We start from the raw sequence: 18,730 nt of genomic DNA, 5'->3' as shown, positions 1-18,730 counted from the left end.
GAGACTCTGCAATATTTGTCCTTATGTGTCTGTCTTATTTCACTCAATATAGTGCCCTCAAGGTTTTTCCATCAATCCATTTTTTAAGACCGTTTTGTTCACACACCATACATTCCATTCTAAGTAAACAATCGTTGGTTCCCTGTATAGTCATGTATTTATGTATTCACCACCATCACCACTATCTATATAATGACATCTCCATTTTTTCAACGAGGAGGAAGAGTCAAAGAAGGTAGAGGGACAAGAGAAAAAGAAAAAAAGAAACAAAAAACAAAACATGACAGCTAGAAAGCAACAAAAGGAAAGGCAGCATTAAACTAAAGTACAATAAAGAGTCAGACAACATCACCAATGCCAAGAGTCCCATAGCCTTACCTTATGTCCTCTCCCCCCATATGCATTTAGCTTTAGTATACTGCCTATGTTATATTAAAGGAAGTATAATACACTCTTTCTGTTAACTATAGTCTCTAGTTTGCATTGATTGTATTTTTCCCCCAATCCCACCCCATTTTTAACATTTTGCAATGGTGACATTCATTTGTTCTCCCTCATGTAAAAACATACTTGTACATTTTATCACAATTATTGAGCACTCTAGGTTTAAATAAGTTAAACAATCCCAGTCTTTATTTTCCTTCTTTCCTTCTGGTGTCCGACATTTCCCTAACCTTCTTCTATCAAACATAGTCACAGTCATTTTTGCTCAGAGTACTTACATTGTTGTGTTACCATCACCCCACAGTGTGTTTCAAGCCCCTCACTCCTGTCTTTTCCTATCTGTGTGTAGTGCTCCCTCTAGGATTTCCTGTGGAGCAGGTATCTTGTTCACAAACTCTGTCATTGTCTGTCTGTCAGAGAATATTTTAAACTCTCCCTCATATTTGAAGGACAGCTTTGCCAGATACAGGATTCTTGGTTGGCGGTTTTTCTCTTTCAGTATCTTAAATATATCACACCACTGCCTTCTTGCCTCCATAGTTTCTACTGAGAAATATGCACATAGTCTTATCAAGCTTCCTCTGTATGGGATGGATCACTTTTCTCTTGCTGCTTTCAAGATTCTCACTTTATCTTTAATGTTTAATAATCTGATTATTAAGTGTCCTGTCATAGACCTATTCAGATCTATTCTGTTACGGGTACTCTGCGCTTCTTGGATCTGTAATTTCATGTCTTTCATAAGAGATGGGAAATTTTCATTGATTTTTTCCTCTATTATTGCTTCTGCCCCCTTTCCCTTCTCTTCTCCTTCTGGGACACCCATGACACATACATTAATGCGCTTCATGTCGTTATTCAATTCCCTGAGACGTTGCTCATATTTTCCCATTCTTTTCCCTATCTGTTCTTTTGTGCGTAGGATTTCAGGTGTCCTGTTCTCCAGTTCCTGAGTGTTTTCTTTTGCCTCTTAAAATCTGCTGTTGTATGTCTCCATTGTGTTTTTCATCTCTTCTGCTGTGCCTTTCATTTCCATAGATTCTGCCAGTAGCTTTTTCAAACTTTCGATTTCTACTTTATGTTTGCCCAGTATTTTCTTTATATCCTTCATCTCTTTTGCCATATCTTCCCTAAACTCATTGACCAGGTTTTTGAACTGATTTAGCATATCTCTCTGAAAATCTTTAACTGGTTGTTCCATTAAAGTGAAACAATATCTCAACTGTATCTTAATCAAGGTGTAAGCTTGTTCCTTTGACTGGGCCACATCTTCGTTTTTCCAAGTGTGATTTGTAGATTTCTGTTGTCTAGGCATCTGGTTTCCTTGGTTACCCCAATCAGACTTTCCAGACCAGAAAAGGCTCAGGTCTCAGAATGGGTCTATATTCAGTGTCAGGTTTCCCTGAGGGTGTGTCTTAGAAAACTGACAGACTTTCCTGTGAGGCCTGTAGCCGCCGTGCTTTTCCTAACCTGCAGAGCAGGTGGCGCCTGTCAGCATGTTGCTGCCCACTTGTGTAAAGAGGTGTGGCCCCTTTACTTCTCAGTTTAAATTGTTTCTGTTTTGACTGTTTCCCCCCAGGCCCTGGGGTCTGAGTTCTGAAGGGTGGGCCGGCGCTAGAGCAGAGCCACACCTCCTTCCTCTTAGGGAGGATACAACCCCTACAAAGCTATCTTCTGTATTTGAATTGCTCCTTTGTCTCTCTGACTCTGTTAACTCCACCTGTCTGGGTCAGAGTGCTGCAAACTGAAAATGGTTGAGGCTTTCCTCACTGAGTCACTCAGGTTGAGACAGAGAAAGGAAAAGGGAAATAAAGCCCCTTTGAGAGCCAGTCCATGGCCCCCCAGTTTTGCCCACTGGTGAGCAACAGCACCCAGTCTTCTGGGCTTCCTCTCCTGGGATACAGGCTCCTTGTGGCTATTTCAGGTCAGCTATATCTAAAAGCCTTTGTATTTTTCTCTCAGTTTTCTTTCCCCCCCGTCAGCACCTCCCCCTCCACTGGGAGAGACCTCAGGGCACTTTGCTACTTCCTAGGGATTTGTCTATGTTTGTAGCTTTTAATCAGCAGTCCACATTTGTTAATTAAAACCCCACTTGAAGCTGGGCTGAGCTATATTAGCTTGCTGCTTTCTGCCACAATGAGGTCCTACAGCTCAGCCTGCTGTTGGGGGATGGGCCTCCCAGCCCAGTTCTGCAGTTTTTACTTACAGCTTTTAAGCTGCGATGTCAGCCATTCCATCCCTTCCAGGTTGGTGTACGATGTGTGGACAGTCATGGTCGTCCCCCAGCAGTTGTTCCAGATTATTTACTTGCTGTTCCTGGTTGTTTATTGCATGTCATTTCTGTGGAGGTTTCCGTTGATTAATTTTTCTTCTGTTTATGAATTATATTTTCTTACTTCTTAGCATGTCTTAATTTTTTTGCCTCTTTATTAACTTTTTTAAAATTTTATTTTGAAATAAATTCAAACTTACAGGACAGTTGCAAAAACAATACAAACCCCATATACAGAACGCCAGCATACCCCGACCCCACTCATTGATACCCCAATCCACCAACTTTAACATCCTGTCACACCACCATTTCATTCTTTCCCTCCCTCCTTCCCTCCTTATCCTCCATCATCTGTTGCTGTCTTCTGAACATATGAGAGCAAGCTGCACACATCCTTGAACAATATAACTTACATATACATTTCCCATGAACAAGAACATTCTTTTATGCAATCCCATTAAGCGCAGCTAAGAAGTTCAAGAAATTCAACACTGATACAAAGCTTACATTCTAGATTTCCTTTTTTTTTCCTTTTGTCCCAACTATGTCCCTTTGAGCCTCCTCTCTTCTATCCTCAGATCCCATCCAGGATCATCCTTGGCATTTAATTGTCATTATCTATTTTTTTTCAATTGTGGAAACACATATACAGCCTAAATCTTCCCATTCCAACCCCTCCCTAGCATTCCATTAGTGGGATTAATCACATTTAGAATGTTGCAATGCTATCACCTTCCCACCATCCATTACTAGAAATTTCCCTTCAACCCAAACAGAAACCCTACACTCATTTCTTAACTCCCCATTGCCCTCTTCCCCACTTCTCATAACCCATACTCTACTTTTTCATCTCTATGGTCATATTCTCTGATACTTTCTTTGTGTTTACTATGGGGCTTAAATTTAACCTCTTAAATCTCTAAAAATCTTGTTTTTCTTTGATACCAATTTAACTTCAATAGGACACATAAACTGTATTCCTATACTCCTCCATTCGCCCACCTTTATGTAGTTCTTGTCAAAAATTACATATTTTACATTGAGTCCAAAACCACTGATTTATCATTACAGTTTATGTATTTTAGATCTGGTAGGAAATAAATAGTGGAGTCACAATCAAAAATACAGTAGTATTGGTATATATATTTATCATTTGATCTTTACTGGAAATCTTTATTTCTTCTTGTGGTTTCAGTCAATTGTTTAGTGTCCCTTCCTTTCAGCCTGCTCAATTCCCATTAGCATTTCTTATAGAACTATCTACTGGTGATGAAGTCCCTCAGCTTTTGATTATCTGGGAATGTGTTTTCATCTCCCCCCCATTTTTACCCCCCAGTTGTTTGTGAATTTTCTAAATCTCTGATGGTTATTGACCTCTATTTCTATTCCATTGTGGTCAGAGAATGTGCTTTAAATAAATTCAATTGTTTGTTAAAAATTTTTTGAGGCTTGTTTTATGTCCCAGCATATGGTCTATTCTGGAGAAAGATCCATGATCACTAGAGAAGAATGGGTGTCCTGCTGATTTGGGATGTAATGTTCTATATATGTCTGTTAAATTTCTCTGTATCTCTCTCCTTCCTTTCTTTGTTTCTCTGTCGGCAGGGCTCCCTTTAGTATCTGAAGTAGGGCAGGTCTTTTATTAGCAAAATCTCTCAGCATTTGTTCGATTGTGAAAAATTTAAGCTCTCCCTCAAATTTGAAGGAGAGTTTTGCTGGATAAGGTATTCTTGGTTGGAAATTTTTCTCTCTCAGAATTTTAAATATGTCGTGCCACTTCCTTCTTGCCTCCATGGTGGCCTCTGTATGTGGTGAATTGCTTTTCTCTTGCTGTTTTCAGAACTTGCTTCTTCTCTTCAGTATTTGACAGTCTGATCAGAATATGTCTTGGAGTGGGTTTATTTGGATTCATTCTATTTGGAGGTCACTGAGCATTTATGCTTTGTGAATTTATATTGTATAGAAGGTTTGGGAAGTTTTCCCCAACAATTTCTTTGAATATTCTTTCTAGACCTTTAACCTTCTCTTCCCCTTTTGGGACACCAATGGATCTTAAATTTGGACGTTTTATTTTATCTGTCATATCCCTGAGATCCATTTCAATTTTTTTGATTTTTTTCCCCATTCTTTCTTTTGTTCTTTCATTTTCCATTCTGTGGTCCTCGAGGAGGCTGAGTTGTTGTTCAACTTCCTCTAATCTTGTATTATGAGTATCCAGAGTCTTTTTAATTTGGCTAACAGTTTATTTTATTTCCATAAGACCTTCTATTTTTTATTTATTCTTGCCGTTTCTTCTTTTTGCTCTTCTAGGGTCTTCTTTATGTCCTTTATATCCTATGCCATGCTCTCGTTGTCTTTCCTTAGTTCTTTGATTAACTGCACCAAGTGTTGTGTCTCTTTTGATCTTTTGATTTGGGTGTTTGGGTTTGTGTTCTCCATATCATCTGGTTTTATCATATGCTTTAAGATTTTCTGTTGTTTTTGGCCTCTTGGCATTTGCTTTACTTGATCTCTAATTTGTCAGATCTACAGCTTGGTGGCGTACACTTTCTCTAACTAACCAGCAGATGGCGTCCATGAGTCACCTATTCCCCTCAAGTCAGTTATCCCCAACTGAGTCTTTGTGGTGTGTGGGGATCTGACTCTTGTGGGGTTCAATTGGTGCACAAAGTTTGGGTGTGTTGTTGGTGCTGTCCACTCTGAATGTGGGGTGTGTGTCTGGGTGGTTAGGGAGGCAGGGGAGCTTTAATAATCAAACCTCCCAGGTGTTCCCGGAGATTTAAGGCTGTTGCAAGAGTCTAAGCCTTCATTTCAGTCTTGCCACAGACTGTCTCCGCTGCTGACCCACAAGTCCTTGGTATTCACGTAGGGTCCCTGGGATTTCCAAGCGGGTCCCCCTTCTAAGCTGTACTCTTCTCCAGCACCTCTGCTGAGGGAAGGTTGTGCCACGTCACAAATGTGTGCCAGCACTCCAAGGAAGCCCTGGGCTGCTGGGCCATGCAGGGGCGTTCCCAGCCTGCTGTAAAGATGGTTGAATGGGGCATGTTAATTTCCCCCATTCGCACAGCTCCGCCTTCCCAGCTCCGGGACAATTAGCTGTGGGTGTGCTAAAGGCCACTGTCCACAGCTGATACTGTGGCATGTGCGCGGTGCTGTGGGAATCACTCCCTGTCACACTGGGTTTCTTGGCGTGGCTCTGGGCTGTGGGTTGGGCCCCAGGCAGGAGCGTCCCCCACCCGCTGGGGAGATGGCTGCAAGGGGCATGGTTTCTTTCTCCTTTTGGCTCCCCTCTGCCTCCCTGGCCCCGAGACAATCAGCAGCGGGCTATCCTCCAAGCCAGATACCGAGACATTGGCACAGTCTGCTCCTGCCGTGCTTCACTGCACGGTTCTCACCGTGGTGGTAACTACACCCGGTCCCGTTTTTTTTTTTTTTTTAAAAAAAGAACTAGTCCATCTCCAAACGCCAACCCACAGTTTCCCCACACCGCCGCACGGCTGCTGGACTTTCAGCCGGCTCACTCAATCGTTTCAGAATGCAGACCGCTGGTTTCACCAAATGCACAGTCCCTGTGGATTTAGCAGAACTTGTCCGGCTGGTGCATCGCTGGAACTGGTGTTCTGGGTCACTTTCTGGCTTTTATCTAGTATTTTTCAAGGAGGTGTTTTTTTGTTCTGTCTCACCTAGCCGCCATCTTAGGTTCTCCTTTATTAATTTTTTTTAATATTCATTTTATTGAGATATATTCACATACCATGCAGTCATACAAAACAAATAGTACATTCTATTGTTCACAGTACCATTACATAGTTGTACATTCATCACCAAAATCAATCCCTGACACCTTCATTACCACACATGCAAAAATAACAAGAATAATAATTAAAGTGAAAAAGAGCAATTAAAGTAAAAAAGAACACTGGGTGCCTTTGTCTGTCTGTCTGTCTGTTTCCTTCCCCCATTTTTCTACTCATCCATCTATACACTAGACAAAGGGGAGGGTGGTCCTTATGGCTTTCCCAATCCCATTGTCACCCCTCATAAGCTACATTTTTATACAATAGTCTTCAAAATTCATGGGTTCTGGGTTGTAGTTTGATAGTCTCAGGTATCTACTGCCAGCTACCCCAATTCATTAGAACCCAAAAAGGGTTGTCTATATTGTGTGTAAGAGTGCCCACCAGAGTGACTTCTCAGCTCATTTCGGAATCTCTCTGCCACTGAAGCTTATTTCATTTCCTTTCATTTCCCCCCTTTTGGTCAAGATTAGATGTTTTTGATTTTGATGTTATACCGTTAAACTGGATTTTGTCTTCCTTTAAAAAATGTTAAGATTTGCTCTAAGCTATGTTACTTGTGAAACAGTTTGAATCTCTGAGTCCTATTTTTAATCTTTACTAGTTTGGGTGTATAATGTAGCTTTTATTTCAGGGATGATTTAGCCATGCTAAGGTGTAACTCCAATGGGGATCCATGGTTGCCCTAGCTGATGACCTACACTCGGGGGAATCACTGTTCAAATATCTCTGCCCTGTGAAGTTCTGGGAACTTCTCAGCTTGCAACTTCCTGGTTGTTGTCTGCCCTTTTTGTGGAGTTTCACTGAATAAAATACAAGCAGGGCCTAGAATTCAGCAAAGGTTCAAGATTTATGGCTATTCATCAAAAGGGACTATACATCTTTCCATTCTTCTCTTTTGTTATTCTCTACCAATTTGTCCTGTCTTCCAGTGTGACCTAATTCTTTTCTCCATAACCTCATAAAATTAATAGGAGGATTAATGTTTGCAGCAGCAACAATAGAAATTAAAGTTATTTATTCAAGGACCAATTCAATGATAGGAGCTTTATATAGTTTTTCTCTAATCCACATTATTCTGCTAGGTAAACAGAAGTAATCTCAATTTAGAGATGAGAAACCTGTGGCTAGAATAGTCTATATAACTTGTCCAATGTTACAATTAGAAAATTGACCAAATGCAACCAGATCTAACTAAAAAGTGCAGATTTTCGAAAGGACAGCTGTCAGTAAAATTATATACTCTATTATATGATTTATTTGGATGCATTTGAAAACAATGACATTAATTCAAGGACAGAATGTGATGTATCTTATCCAAATATGTAGATAATTGTTTGCTTCTACAGTTGTTTACATATCTCAGTTGATTAAAAAGATGGTGAGTTCTAGAGATATATTTCTAAATAAACCTAGAAGGTTAGGAGATGGTTTTGGTTCTGTTATTTGTCTTCAAATTGCAAAAGTAAAGGCTGTCAATTGATGCACTGCTACAGTAAATAATAATGGTATGTCAATCAAGATCAGGGACATACTGATCACAAGAAAGCTTAGGTTTATATTTAACGGAAATATTTATCTAGAATATCTGCATTTGGCCTGCGGTACTACCAACTAAGGATACATTTTAATTTTTTCTGGGTTTTAGAGGTAATATAAGGGTTAGTATGAGCTTGTGGTCAGGAACTCCCTTTTTCCTGCTCCTTCCACAGCCAAAACTGAAATAAGGAATTATCTTCTTCTGCAATATGTTTATTTCTATTTACTGTTATACCTGTTAACTTTTGGGGGTTTCAGCTTTTGCACAGACTTCAGATATGATCTTCTTACCTGGTAGAGTCCTAGGCTTAGTCCTCTGTTTCTGCATCTGTACATGTTCCATTAACCAGGCACTAAGTCATCAGGAATCAAACAGATGTTAGGCAGCTCCAAAGCTCTTTACCTATGTTGAATTGAGCTTTCCAAAAGTTTCCAGTTTCCCACTCTTTGTCTTATTTCAAAGATCAGCCATGCTTTAATAAATAGTTTCCAATTTTATACAGGATTTTTAGGTTTTAGGAACCAAGCTGTTTGCTCTGTACATCTAACCTATCACATAGCTGGAAATGAAGAGCTCTAATTTGCTCCAATGCCACCTGCATTATAACAGTGCCTTTTTTCATTCTCAATCCCCCAAACTGCTCTCATTCCCAGTCCCAAACAATTTATTACTTTCCCAATAAATTCATTTGACGCTTTTCTGACCATATCTTTCTTGTCCTCTCGGTGATATCTAACATTGTTGACTACTATCTTCTAATTTGTATTCTCTCTTTCTTTGGCTTTCATGACATGTACTCTTTGACTTTTCCTATTGATGTCTCATTCACTGACATTTTCTATCCATTTCCCTCTCAAATGCTAATGTTTCTTTGGTCTCCATCCCTGTTGTCTCCTTACTTTACACTTTTTCCCTGGGTAATGCCATTTACTCCTAGATTAAAGTTTAATTCATACGATGCTAGATCTGTACCTCTAGCACAGATGTCTCTCCAACTATAAATGACTATTTCCAACTGCCTACTCAACATCTCTCTCAATAGTTCAAAGATACTTCAAATTAAATATATACAAATCTGAATTCATTGTCTATTCCATCTTCACACTTTTATGTTGCCGAATTCCATTACTCAATTTTTTAGCAGTTATCTAAATCCATGTGTGGTTGACTATTATATATTCACAAATATTCACTCTCCTTCTCTTGAGAGGATTATATATCCCAACCATCCTTGACATCACTTAACCATGTGACTAGTTTAGCACTGTAAAGTGATAAGTAACATGTGTTAGAAATTTTAAAAGCCAGTTAGTAGTATGTTATGTGCCCTGTGTCATGCAACATTCCACACAGAAGCTGCTCTGTCAACCAGGGTCCTAGAGGGAAGACAACATAGAGCAGAATTGCAGCTTACCCATGATGGTCACATAACATAAACAAAATAATTATGCAAAAAAAACTGGTTTTCATTTTATTGTTAAATTATTTTTTAGTAGTTTAAATGTGTACTTTGATAAGAGCATCTTGAACAGCAAGTGAAATAAAAGCATTTGTTCCTCATAAAAACAAACAAAAAGCCTAACATAAACAAAGAAACAGTCCTTTGCTGTTTTAAGCCATCAAGATTTTGGAATTAAATTTTGGCCTGGGAAACCTAGCCTATTTTGACTGATACAATATATCAAATAATTTTTATTCCCAATTCAAAATCCTTCAATGGCTCCCAATTACATCTATAATAAAGTCTCCTTTGGATGAGAAAACATATATGTGATACAGTCCATTATTATCTTTACAGCCTCATCTCCAAACATCATCACATAATACCGTTTGCACAGGTCATATCCAATGACTAGCTGTTCTCCAAAAACATCACGCTATTTCATGGCTTTGTGTTTTTCTTTGGATGTTCTGTGCCACTGTGTTAAATACATTCTTATCCTTCATCTTGTTCCTTTTGTCTACTCTAACTCAAGATACACTAATTCATGTGTCACTTACGTTACGTCTTCTTTAGTCATCCCAACTGGTTAGGTGCCTGAGTTTCTCTGCACGTCACAGCATTTTGTACACTGCTCGGTTACAGCACTTAATACACTGTTTATTGGTGTATCTGTCTGAATCCTTGAGGGCAGGACTTTTGTTTTACTCAACGTTTGTATCCCTAGCGCTTAGTATTCATACTAACTCATTAATCCGCGAACTTTTCTGTAAAAGGCCATATGGTAAATGGCTTGGTAGGTCACAAATGTTTTTTGTCCATATTGTTTTTCTTCTTTTTTTTCCCAAATGCTTCAAAAATGGAAAAACTGTTTCTAGCTTAAGGGCTGCATGAAAACATGCCTTGGATTGCATTTGGACCACAGTCTGTAGTTTGCCGGATCCTAGTCTAGGTAGGCAATGCCAAAATTCATTTTTAAAAATTTTAAAAGAATTCACAAGTCTTTCTGAGGTAGTATAAAAATCAAGCTATGTGCGAGGCAGAACCATCATTGCTGTTTGAAATCACTGCATTTTTCGCATAATGGTATTCACGAAGAGATTCGGAAATGTTGAAGGTAATAATCTAATAAATTCAACAGATACTATAATTATACAATGAGGTAGTAAGGCTTTGTACAAATACAGATGTCAAATGTTCTGATCGTAAGTCATAAAAGATCTTCAAATCCAAGACACATGAATAAAAAGATAAGAGGAAATTCCTTGCCAAAAACTTTCAATGGTTTCTCAGTGTTCTTAAGGTCCTACATGACTGGTCCCTAACTACACTTTCAGCCTCATATTCAGTGACTGTCTTCACACCAACCACCCCAGATGTTTTCTTTAGTTTCTTGAACTCATTATTTATTCTCCCCTTGACTATATTATTCCCACTGCCTGAAGTGAAATTACCATTACTCATCTTTAATGATAAATTAAATATGATAAATTTAATTAAAAATGATTTTTACTTTTCAATCCTTAGCACACCATCAGTAAAAAAGAAACTTAGGAGCATACTCTAAATCTACTTATAAATTTTACAAATGTTATACTATATTAATAGGCTGTATTTAAAAATGTACAAAAATTAGAAATTAAAAAGTAGAGGTTAAAAATGAATATTAATAAAGGTTCTTCTCACCACTTAATACTGTTTTGCATATCTTAAGGATTTGTGAATATACCTTTGAAATATTACACTATTGAACACACTTAAATATATCTAAGTCTTTATTTAGCCTCAAACCATAGTCCTCTGTCACATTACTCACTCTTTAGCCTCAATTCATCTTTCTAAACTTCTACTTTTGTGTCTGCCTCCTCTCATATCTATTTATTTTGAATTATTCCCCCTGGATTATATACATTTCTAATAAAGTAGGGGTAAAAGGAGAAGACTGCTATGTTGTTTCAATGTACATTATTACTGACTATTATATCCCATAAACACTTTTGCTTTTCTACAATATTATATTTTAAGTACATGCTCACGAGTAACAGGTGGGAGACTATTTTGAAACTCTGGGTAGAACCAATAGCACTTGCCTGTTGAAGAAGTACTCTCAGATAATGACCTCTTCCGGGTAGGGCTACAGTTTGTGCTCTCTGATGGTCGCTGGCAGGGTTTATCTGAAGTTGGCTGGGAACCTGGAAATGAGAAGAGATAAAAATCATAGGAAAATTCAAATCTAAAAGCAATGTCAAACCATTCTGTGTTAAAACTGTAATATTTTAGTTGTTGCCACTGCCATGCCCTGTAATAATATGACTTTTAAGGTGACAATAAGAGGACAAAAGCAGAGAACAAACCAAACTAGGTTTTGCCAACAGAATTCCACAGGTCCCATATACAGAATTTCTTCTGTTACATTAGTGGAGGAAAAACTAGTTTTAGTGGAAGAACAAGCAGAAAATATGATTTTGTTATATATAACCACTATGAGACATACTTACAATGCAATTAATTAGAAATAGTAGATGTGTGAAAACCAGATCCAACCTAAAAATTTCATTTAATGGAATCAAAGATGAAAAGTAAAGGATTGGACCTTAAATCCACACATCTTATTCAATACACAGAGATCATGTTCACATTCTGTGTTTTTCCTTGATAGCATATTCTCAAAGAATTGGTGATTAATTTATCCATGAAACAGAATAAACCCCCTTTAAATCTGTACACTTAAGGTTCCTTGACTAAATACATAAAAACTCCTGAAGATAAAGAAACTCAATTTCCTTCCAAAAAGTCTGATACTTTTACCAAAGCCCAAATAAGCACAGCATAATTTAACACACCTTTTGCTCAAGAGAAAGCATGTCATTCAGGAAAGATTATTTTCCTGAATAAAATATACTCGGTTTTACTACTAATTTCCTTATAACTTGAAAAGCCAGCTATTGAGAAAACAAGATAAATGTCTACCTCATATATGCTAAAAAACTAATAGCACTCTGAAAATGTTTACTTTTAATTTGAAAAAAATTACAAATAAAACACCTTACATATAACTGGAGGCACAAAAATGTACAAGAAATCAAATAGGTGAAGATGAGATTTTTAAGATCTGCCTCTGATTGAGAGCTGACTCCTTAAGGAAGAAATGACTAATTCAATGAAGTACAAATTGGGGTCAGAAGAAGTCAATGGAGCTAAGTTTCTAATATTTCCCTTTCTTTAAGAAAAACAGTAAAACATGAGCTTTGTCTCAATTAAGTAGTATCTTAAATCATATCACTGTACAAGTTTTCTTAGTGGGCCACTGGCAGCACTGTTCAGTGATATGACTATGTGTTATCATTCAAGGATAGCAAGTTGGATTTTTTGGAAATTGATGTTGTGAAAGCACATCCTATGTCTGAAAAACAGTGATGTCTGATGTTAGATCTATTCAAGAAACAAGACTATTTATTGTTGAATCCTAAAAACAGACACAAAGCAGATTTTTAAAATCAATAGTATAATAAATCCACCTAAAGTGTGGTTCAGATAAGATACAATTTCCACCAAAGACTGAAATATAGTGAAACATTTAAGAAGCAAAGCCTGGGCATAAATGAAGATACATGTTTCCTATCCAGACAGTCAGCCAAGACAGTGGACAACAGTGGCCAAGAAGCTTGAGACATAATTGAATCTCTTTATCACCATTCTTGATGAATGGAAAAATGATCTTAGATTTAATGGCTAGGGAAAGAAGGGGTTCGAGAGCACTTTTTTTATAAAGTCTTATCTCTCAGTCATAAATTAACATTTATTGAGTACAGGAATATGCTAGACATTGTGGAGGTGGGGGGAGAGATATAAAAACAGAATATCAGTCTCTGCCCTCAAGGAGCTTATTTAGGGCCTTGTATTTCATCAGGTATTACATTTCAGGTGGCATTTGTGCCATCCATTCTTGAGCTCCGTCTTCAGTTCTTAGGTTATCTGGTAACGGTTCCCAAATTTCTTGGTCATCTTCAAGAAGTCTTGATGAAGGCTTCAACTATACCTTTGATCATCAGGAAATCCTGAGAATCACCCTGCCTGGCCTCACCCACCTCAGGGTAAAAGAGGGTACAGGCACTTTCTTCAAAGCTCCTTCTTTGGGTGGCATCTGGAGCTGCAGAGGAGGCAGTGGGAGGTGGAATGGGGGTCAGATCCCCGGAGATCGTTATTGGCAGCATTACAGCAATTCCTGAGAAACTGAAACAATTGAGAAAGAGATGGCTTAGCTCACTTAGCTTTTGAGCCATTTTTCATTTCCTGAAAGTAATGGAGGCCAGCAGCCTATTCTTTGGATTTAACAGGAGGTTGGAATAACATTTCATTCAGGAAGATTTCCATTTTTCATTTTTAAGTCTGTTTGAATTCCCTGTTCATATAGAGCAGAGCTGGTCTTAACAACAGTCCAGATTTAAGAGGAATAGGTTGTATCCCTGAGATACAGATCTGTAGGGCTTGGTAATTATCAGCTCTAGACCCCTAATTCATTTACAAATAGTGCTTACAAATGCAGTTGAGAGGAAGAGGATACCTAAAATTAACATTTCCTAATTATGTGAAGCAACCAAGGAGTAGGAGATGATGCTATGACTTATGTGCAAGAAGTAACCACCCAGTAAAGGTATTAAAAAGCATGTTAAAACTGACTTAACAGCAGAAATCATACTGAATCTGCAAACATTATCTACAATAATGCCAGAAATGTACTGTTTTGTAAGTCCCATTACACAGTTGGGTTGCTAGCGAAGAATAAGATAATGCCTAGAGAGAACTAGCATGTCCATTTCAATAGAGGCCAATATACGTCTATGTTTCAAAATCTAAAACAAAAGGCAATACAGTGAGTGGTATAGTGTTAAGGTCACAACCTATGTTATAAGCATCCTGGGTTTGACTCCTGGCTCTGCTATTAATTAAACTAGACAAGTAAACCTGACTGAATTTAAGTTTAATAAAAGCAGTCTAAGTCATAGGGTTGTTGTGAGTCCAAAATGAGATAATGTAAAAATCATTTTATAAAATTCAAAGGGTTTTATAAATGTTACCAACTATTATACATAAATTGGCTCCTTATGCTTATAATGGAATTTTTAAACCCTAAATATTTAATAATGTCACAAACATGCTTGGGCTAACATTCAATATTATAAACAAGAATGAAAGAAGGGCAGGGACTTATGCCCAGATAGGGAGGTGGAACTAACCTATCATGTCAAGCATTTTTTTTTTTTTTTAAATTAAGTGAACCAACTATTCAATTAAGAATACTAGTAAGATAGGTATCTCCAGGGCTGGTAGGTACCTGCAAAGTAGGAACAAGCTCTTCTGAAATTAATCTTCTACTTCACTAACTCTTCATTATAGCTTCTCGAAGCATGGGATTATGCTCTGAAGTAGAGCAATACAATTGGATGTGCCCAAGAAATGAGTCACACTCAGAAAGCGTCTGGTCTCCTGTTCATCTCTTTATAAGGGGAGAAAGTAGCTTTCTGCTTCCCCTCCTTGGCTTTTTGGTTCTTCTAATTCATGGTTGCTTCCTTAGGGGAGTTACTGCTTTGTTGCTGTCTCCATCATGTGATGAATGTTTGCTGATATCTCACAAGCGGTCATTTCTGATTTGCCTAGAGGGATGGGTGAAGACCCTCCATTTCTCAAAGGGCAAGATGTTTGTATGTACTCCAGTTCATGAAAAGCAGAGCTAGAAAATCAGATTCTTCCTCAAAGAATACACATGAAGAACACACATATAATTTTAGTTATCAGAGAGCTCCCATCATTTCTCATTTCAATATACTATAAAGCAGGATAATTAACTACTTCAGAAGTAAACAGAGAATATAAATGGGAATTTCTCAACCCACAAAACCTACTGGGGGAAACACTACTTGGTGTTTTAACACTCAAATGACAGCTTCAGAAATATGTTCAGAAATTATACCCACATAAATGAAGTAGAAAATATAGATAAATCACAAAAGTACCTAAATAAAATTGGATTTCAAAATAAAGGTAAGGTGATTATTAGGAGTAAATTCTTTTTCTTTGGTTGGCAATAAAGGCCTTCATGTAAAAAAGAAGGCAGGCTTCTAGTAAGGAAGGAGACTTAAAAAAAGAGAATGTCATAAATTGGGGCAATAAAGAGGACTTAATTTAAGAAAACTTGGAAATTTGAAGAAGTCTTGAAAGTAGCTTTGATTATAGAATCTCTGGAGTTATCTGGCCATTATTTGACGAGATTTTAAAGATAAAGACCAGTTTTGGGAAGAATCATTTATGTCAATTTAGATCAAAAAGGGAGAAAGATGATACTTATATAGCAAAACCATAAGATAAAATCCTGGTAAGAATGTCAGAAAGTTGAGAAAGGAAAAAAAAGAACATAATGGATTATATAAAGGGATAAGAATCTGGTACTCTTTATATTACAAGCAAAAAATGGCTAAAGACCAAGAAGCAATTCTGAAATTGATTTGTCACAAGAGATCTTGATTGATGCCTACATAGTAGGAACTGAAAACAAATCTAAGGTAAAAAGGAATACTACCTTTACAGATCCCCAGCTGGGAGGGTACAGAAAAATGGGCAAAGATATCACCATAAATCAAGAAAATTCGTACTGTTAATAGGTCTGTGGGGGCAAATGGAGTATCACAAAGGAAAAACAGAATGAAGATTCAACCTAACTACTTCATTGAAGCCCCGAGTATCCTAGGCTAAAATACTAGGAATTTCTGGGGCAGCAAATATAAATTAGCAAAAGAACACCGTGAATGAGACCAACAGTTGGCCAGATAAAATGTGTATTCCCTTAGTCTAAATTCACCATAAAAATTTTCATAACTTAATATAGCTTGAGTTTTGGTCACACCCTGTTGGGAATTCAACATTAAAGAATCAAATAATTAGAGAATGGCCAGAAGGAGTATTCATAGTAATAATGCCAGAAACATCTTTGGGTACGCTCTGGAAAAACAGATTAGGTGTGCTAGATTTGCAAGGATACTACGCATTAGTAAGTTCAAAGATAATATAAATTTATTTAAAATATTATATTAAAAAAGCTAACATTTAAATTACTCTTTCCCATTAAAACCAAGGCATTTTACAAAATTTTAGTTTTAAGAAAGAAATTCCTCTTCTCTTCTATATGTTAAGTCAAGGCTATTTTAGAATATTAACAGTGACTGAATTAAAGCTTGTTGTAAAAAAAAAAAAAATGGCTACCATAGTAAGAGAATATGAACATAAAATACCAAGTAATTGGAAATCTCTAATCAAGTTTTTTGTTTCCAGATTCAAGTTTTGAATCTTTTGGCACAGTGCACAGCTCAGAGCAGCCCTGGGAGCTTCTTGTGAATGAGCTGAATACTAGGATAAAAGCTGGTTTCACAATAAAAACAGCTGTTTCCAATTGTGGGAAATACATTTACTGAAAGCAACATATTTCATCTGACTCACCAATTAAATGCAATACAGAAAGAATGATTCAAAGCCTGGAGCGGTGATTTTTAAACTAAAAAGTCTGTTTCCCCTCTAATTAGGCTACTTCTCATAATGCCCAAATCAGATCATTCACTGAAATGGAATTCCTCTGGAAATTCCCAGAACTGCACTAACCACCACTATCAATTTTCTGCGTTCATCTACACATGTTCACACTTAACTCTTTTATGTCTTCACTTGTGGGTGTATCTTCTAAGCAACAGGAGAGAAATTGTCCCCAATCACTATATCTGACCACCAATCCTTTCACTCTTCAGTTAAAAAGAAAACAGAACAAGAACTGAGTATGCTTTGCTTCAACCAATATGCTTTTAAAGTGAATACATATTTTCCATATAAAAAGGAAAGATCGTCCTAATTTATTCTTGGTGGACAAGCTACTTATCAACTGAGTGCATCATATAATACGTATATGAAGTAAATCACATACAATAATACCCCCTCTGTTTATTCTATCACTTGCAAGTTGCAATTGTAAATACGTGAAAAATACTCAAAATGCTCTGCCTGGTTTTGAATTCAGGTTGCAGGATCTGCCATCAGCAGTCAGCCATGAGTTAAAAATATTGAAAATCAGAGATGGAATATCTGACTTCCAGGTCAAAAACTTGAAACTGGGTGTATTTTATGTTTATATAATATAGAAAATTTAATTAAATAGAGCCACTTATTCAAATCAGGTGGAACCAGAATTCTTGGTCTTTGTGCATAATTAATTTCATTAGCATCAAACTGACTTTAGACTGTTAATATACAAGATAGAAAAATAAGCTATGTAACATGAACATAAAAATGATTTGTCCAGTTATTCTTTTTAATGTTTTATGTGACTTGTTTACTCTAAATATGCTGACATGGTAAGTCAGTTTCTCTCCCCATTTGTGAAGCAAGGAAAGAAAGGTTAAATGCCTTGCTCCAGGCTACATACTAAGGAAGGTCTGTCAGCTTCCCCTAATGTTAGTACATAATTATGGCACACCTGTCAAAACTCAAAAGTTAATACTGGTACAATACAACTAACTAAATTTCAGAATCTATTCATATTTCACCTGTTTCAAGGTCCAATCTAGAATACACATCATATTTAGTAGTTGTATCTCTTTAGACTCCTCTGATCTGTGACAATTTCTCAATTTTTCCTGGTGTTTTTATGACCTAATACTTTTCAAGATTAGTGGTCAGGTTTTTGCACAAGGTCCCTTAGTGTGTTTTTTTTCCTGGTGTTTTCTCACTATTAGACTGTGGTTATGGGGTTTTAGGGAGAGTACTACTGAGATGAAGTCCCCTTCTCATATCAGGGGTACATGATATCAACATGATATCACTGGTGAAATTAAGTTTGAGCACTTACATAAGGTGCTGTCAGATGTCTTCACTATAAAGTTACTATTTTCCCCTTTCCATACTCCTTTGTTTGGCAGTGAGTCACTAAATCCGGCCAATACCCAACAGGAGGGGAATTAAGCCCCACCTTCCCAGAGTGGGAGGATGTACATATATTATTTCGAATTCTTCTATAAGGAAGATTTCCACCTTTTCCTTCCTTCCTCCCCGCTTCCTTCCCTCCCTCCCTCCCTTCATATTTATGTCAGCACACATTCATATTTAATTTATTATTTGGCTTATAGTCCAATACTGCTGCTTTTAGTTAGTTAAATTGTTCTACCTTTGGCTTTAAGAACTCTTTCAGGATAATAATG

At 37.2% G+C, this 18,730-nt stretch overlaps 1 protein-coding gene across 6 annotated transcripts in view; it reads right to left on the bottom strand.

Moving 5' to 3' along the window:
* ASH1L (ASH1 like histone lysine methyltransferase) overlaps positions 1-18,730 on the bottom strand; it is a 337,510-nt gene that overhangs the window by 190,150 nt on the left and 128,630 nt on the right. For all 6 annotated transcript variants that reach the window (XM_037825772.1, XM_037825775.1, XM_037825773.1 and 3 more), the window contains one exon: positions 11,585-11,686. In XM_037825772.1, coding sequence (XP_037681700.1) covers positions 11,585-11,686 — 102 coding nt within the window. The remainder of the gene's footprint in view (positions 1-11,584; positions 11,687-18,730) is intronic.

The sequence above is a fragment of the Choloepus didactylus genome, chromosome 2 (genome assembly GCF_015220235.1).
Source record: "Choloepus didactylus isolate mChoDid1 chromosome 2, mChoDid1.pri, whole genome shotgun sequence".
NCBI lineage: Eukaryota > Metazoa > Chordata > Mammalia > Pilosa > Megalonychidae > Choloepus > Choloepus didactylus.
Note: the sequence above shows the minus strand (reverse complement) of the source record. Positions and strands in the feature narration are given on the sequence as shown.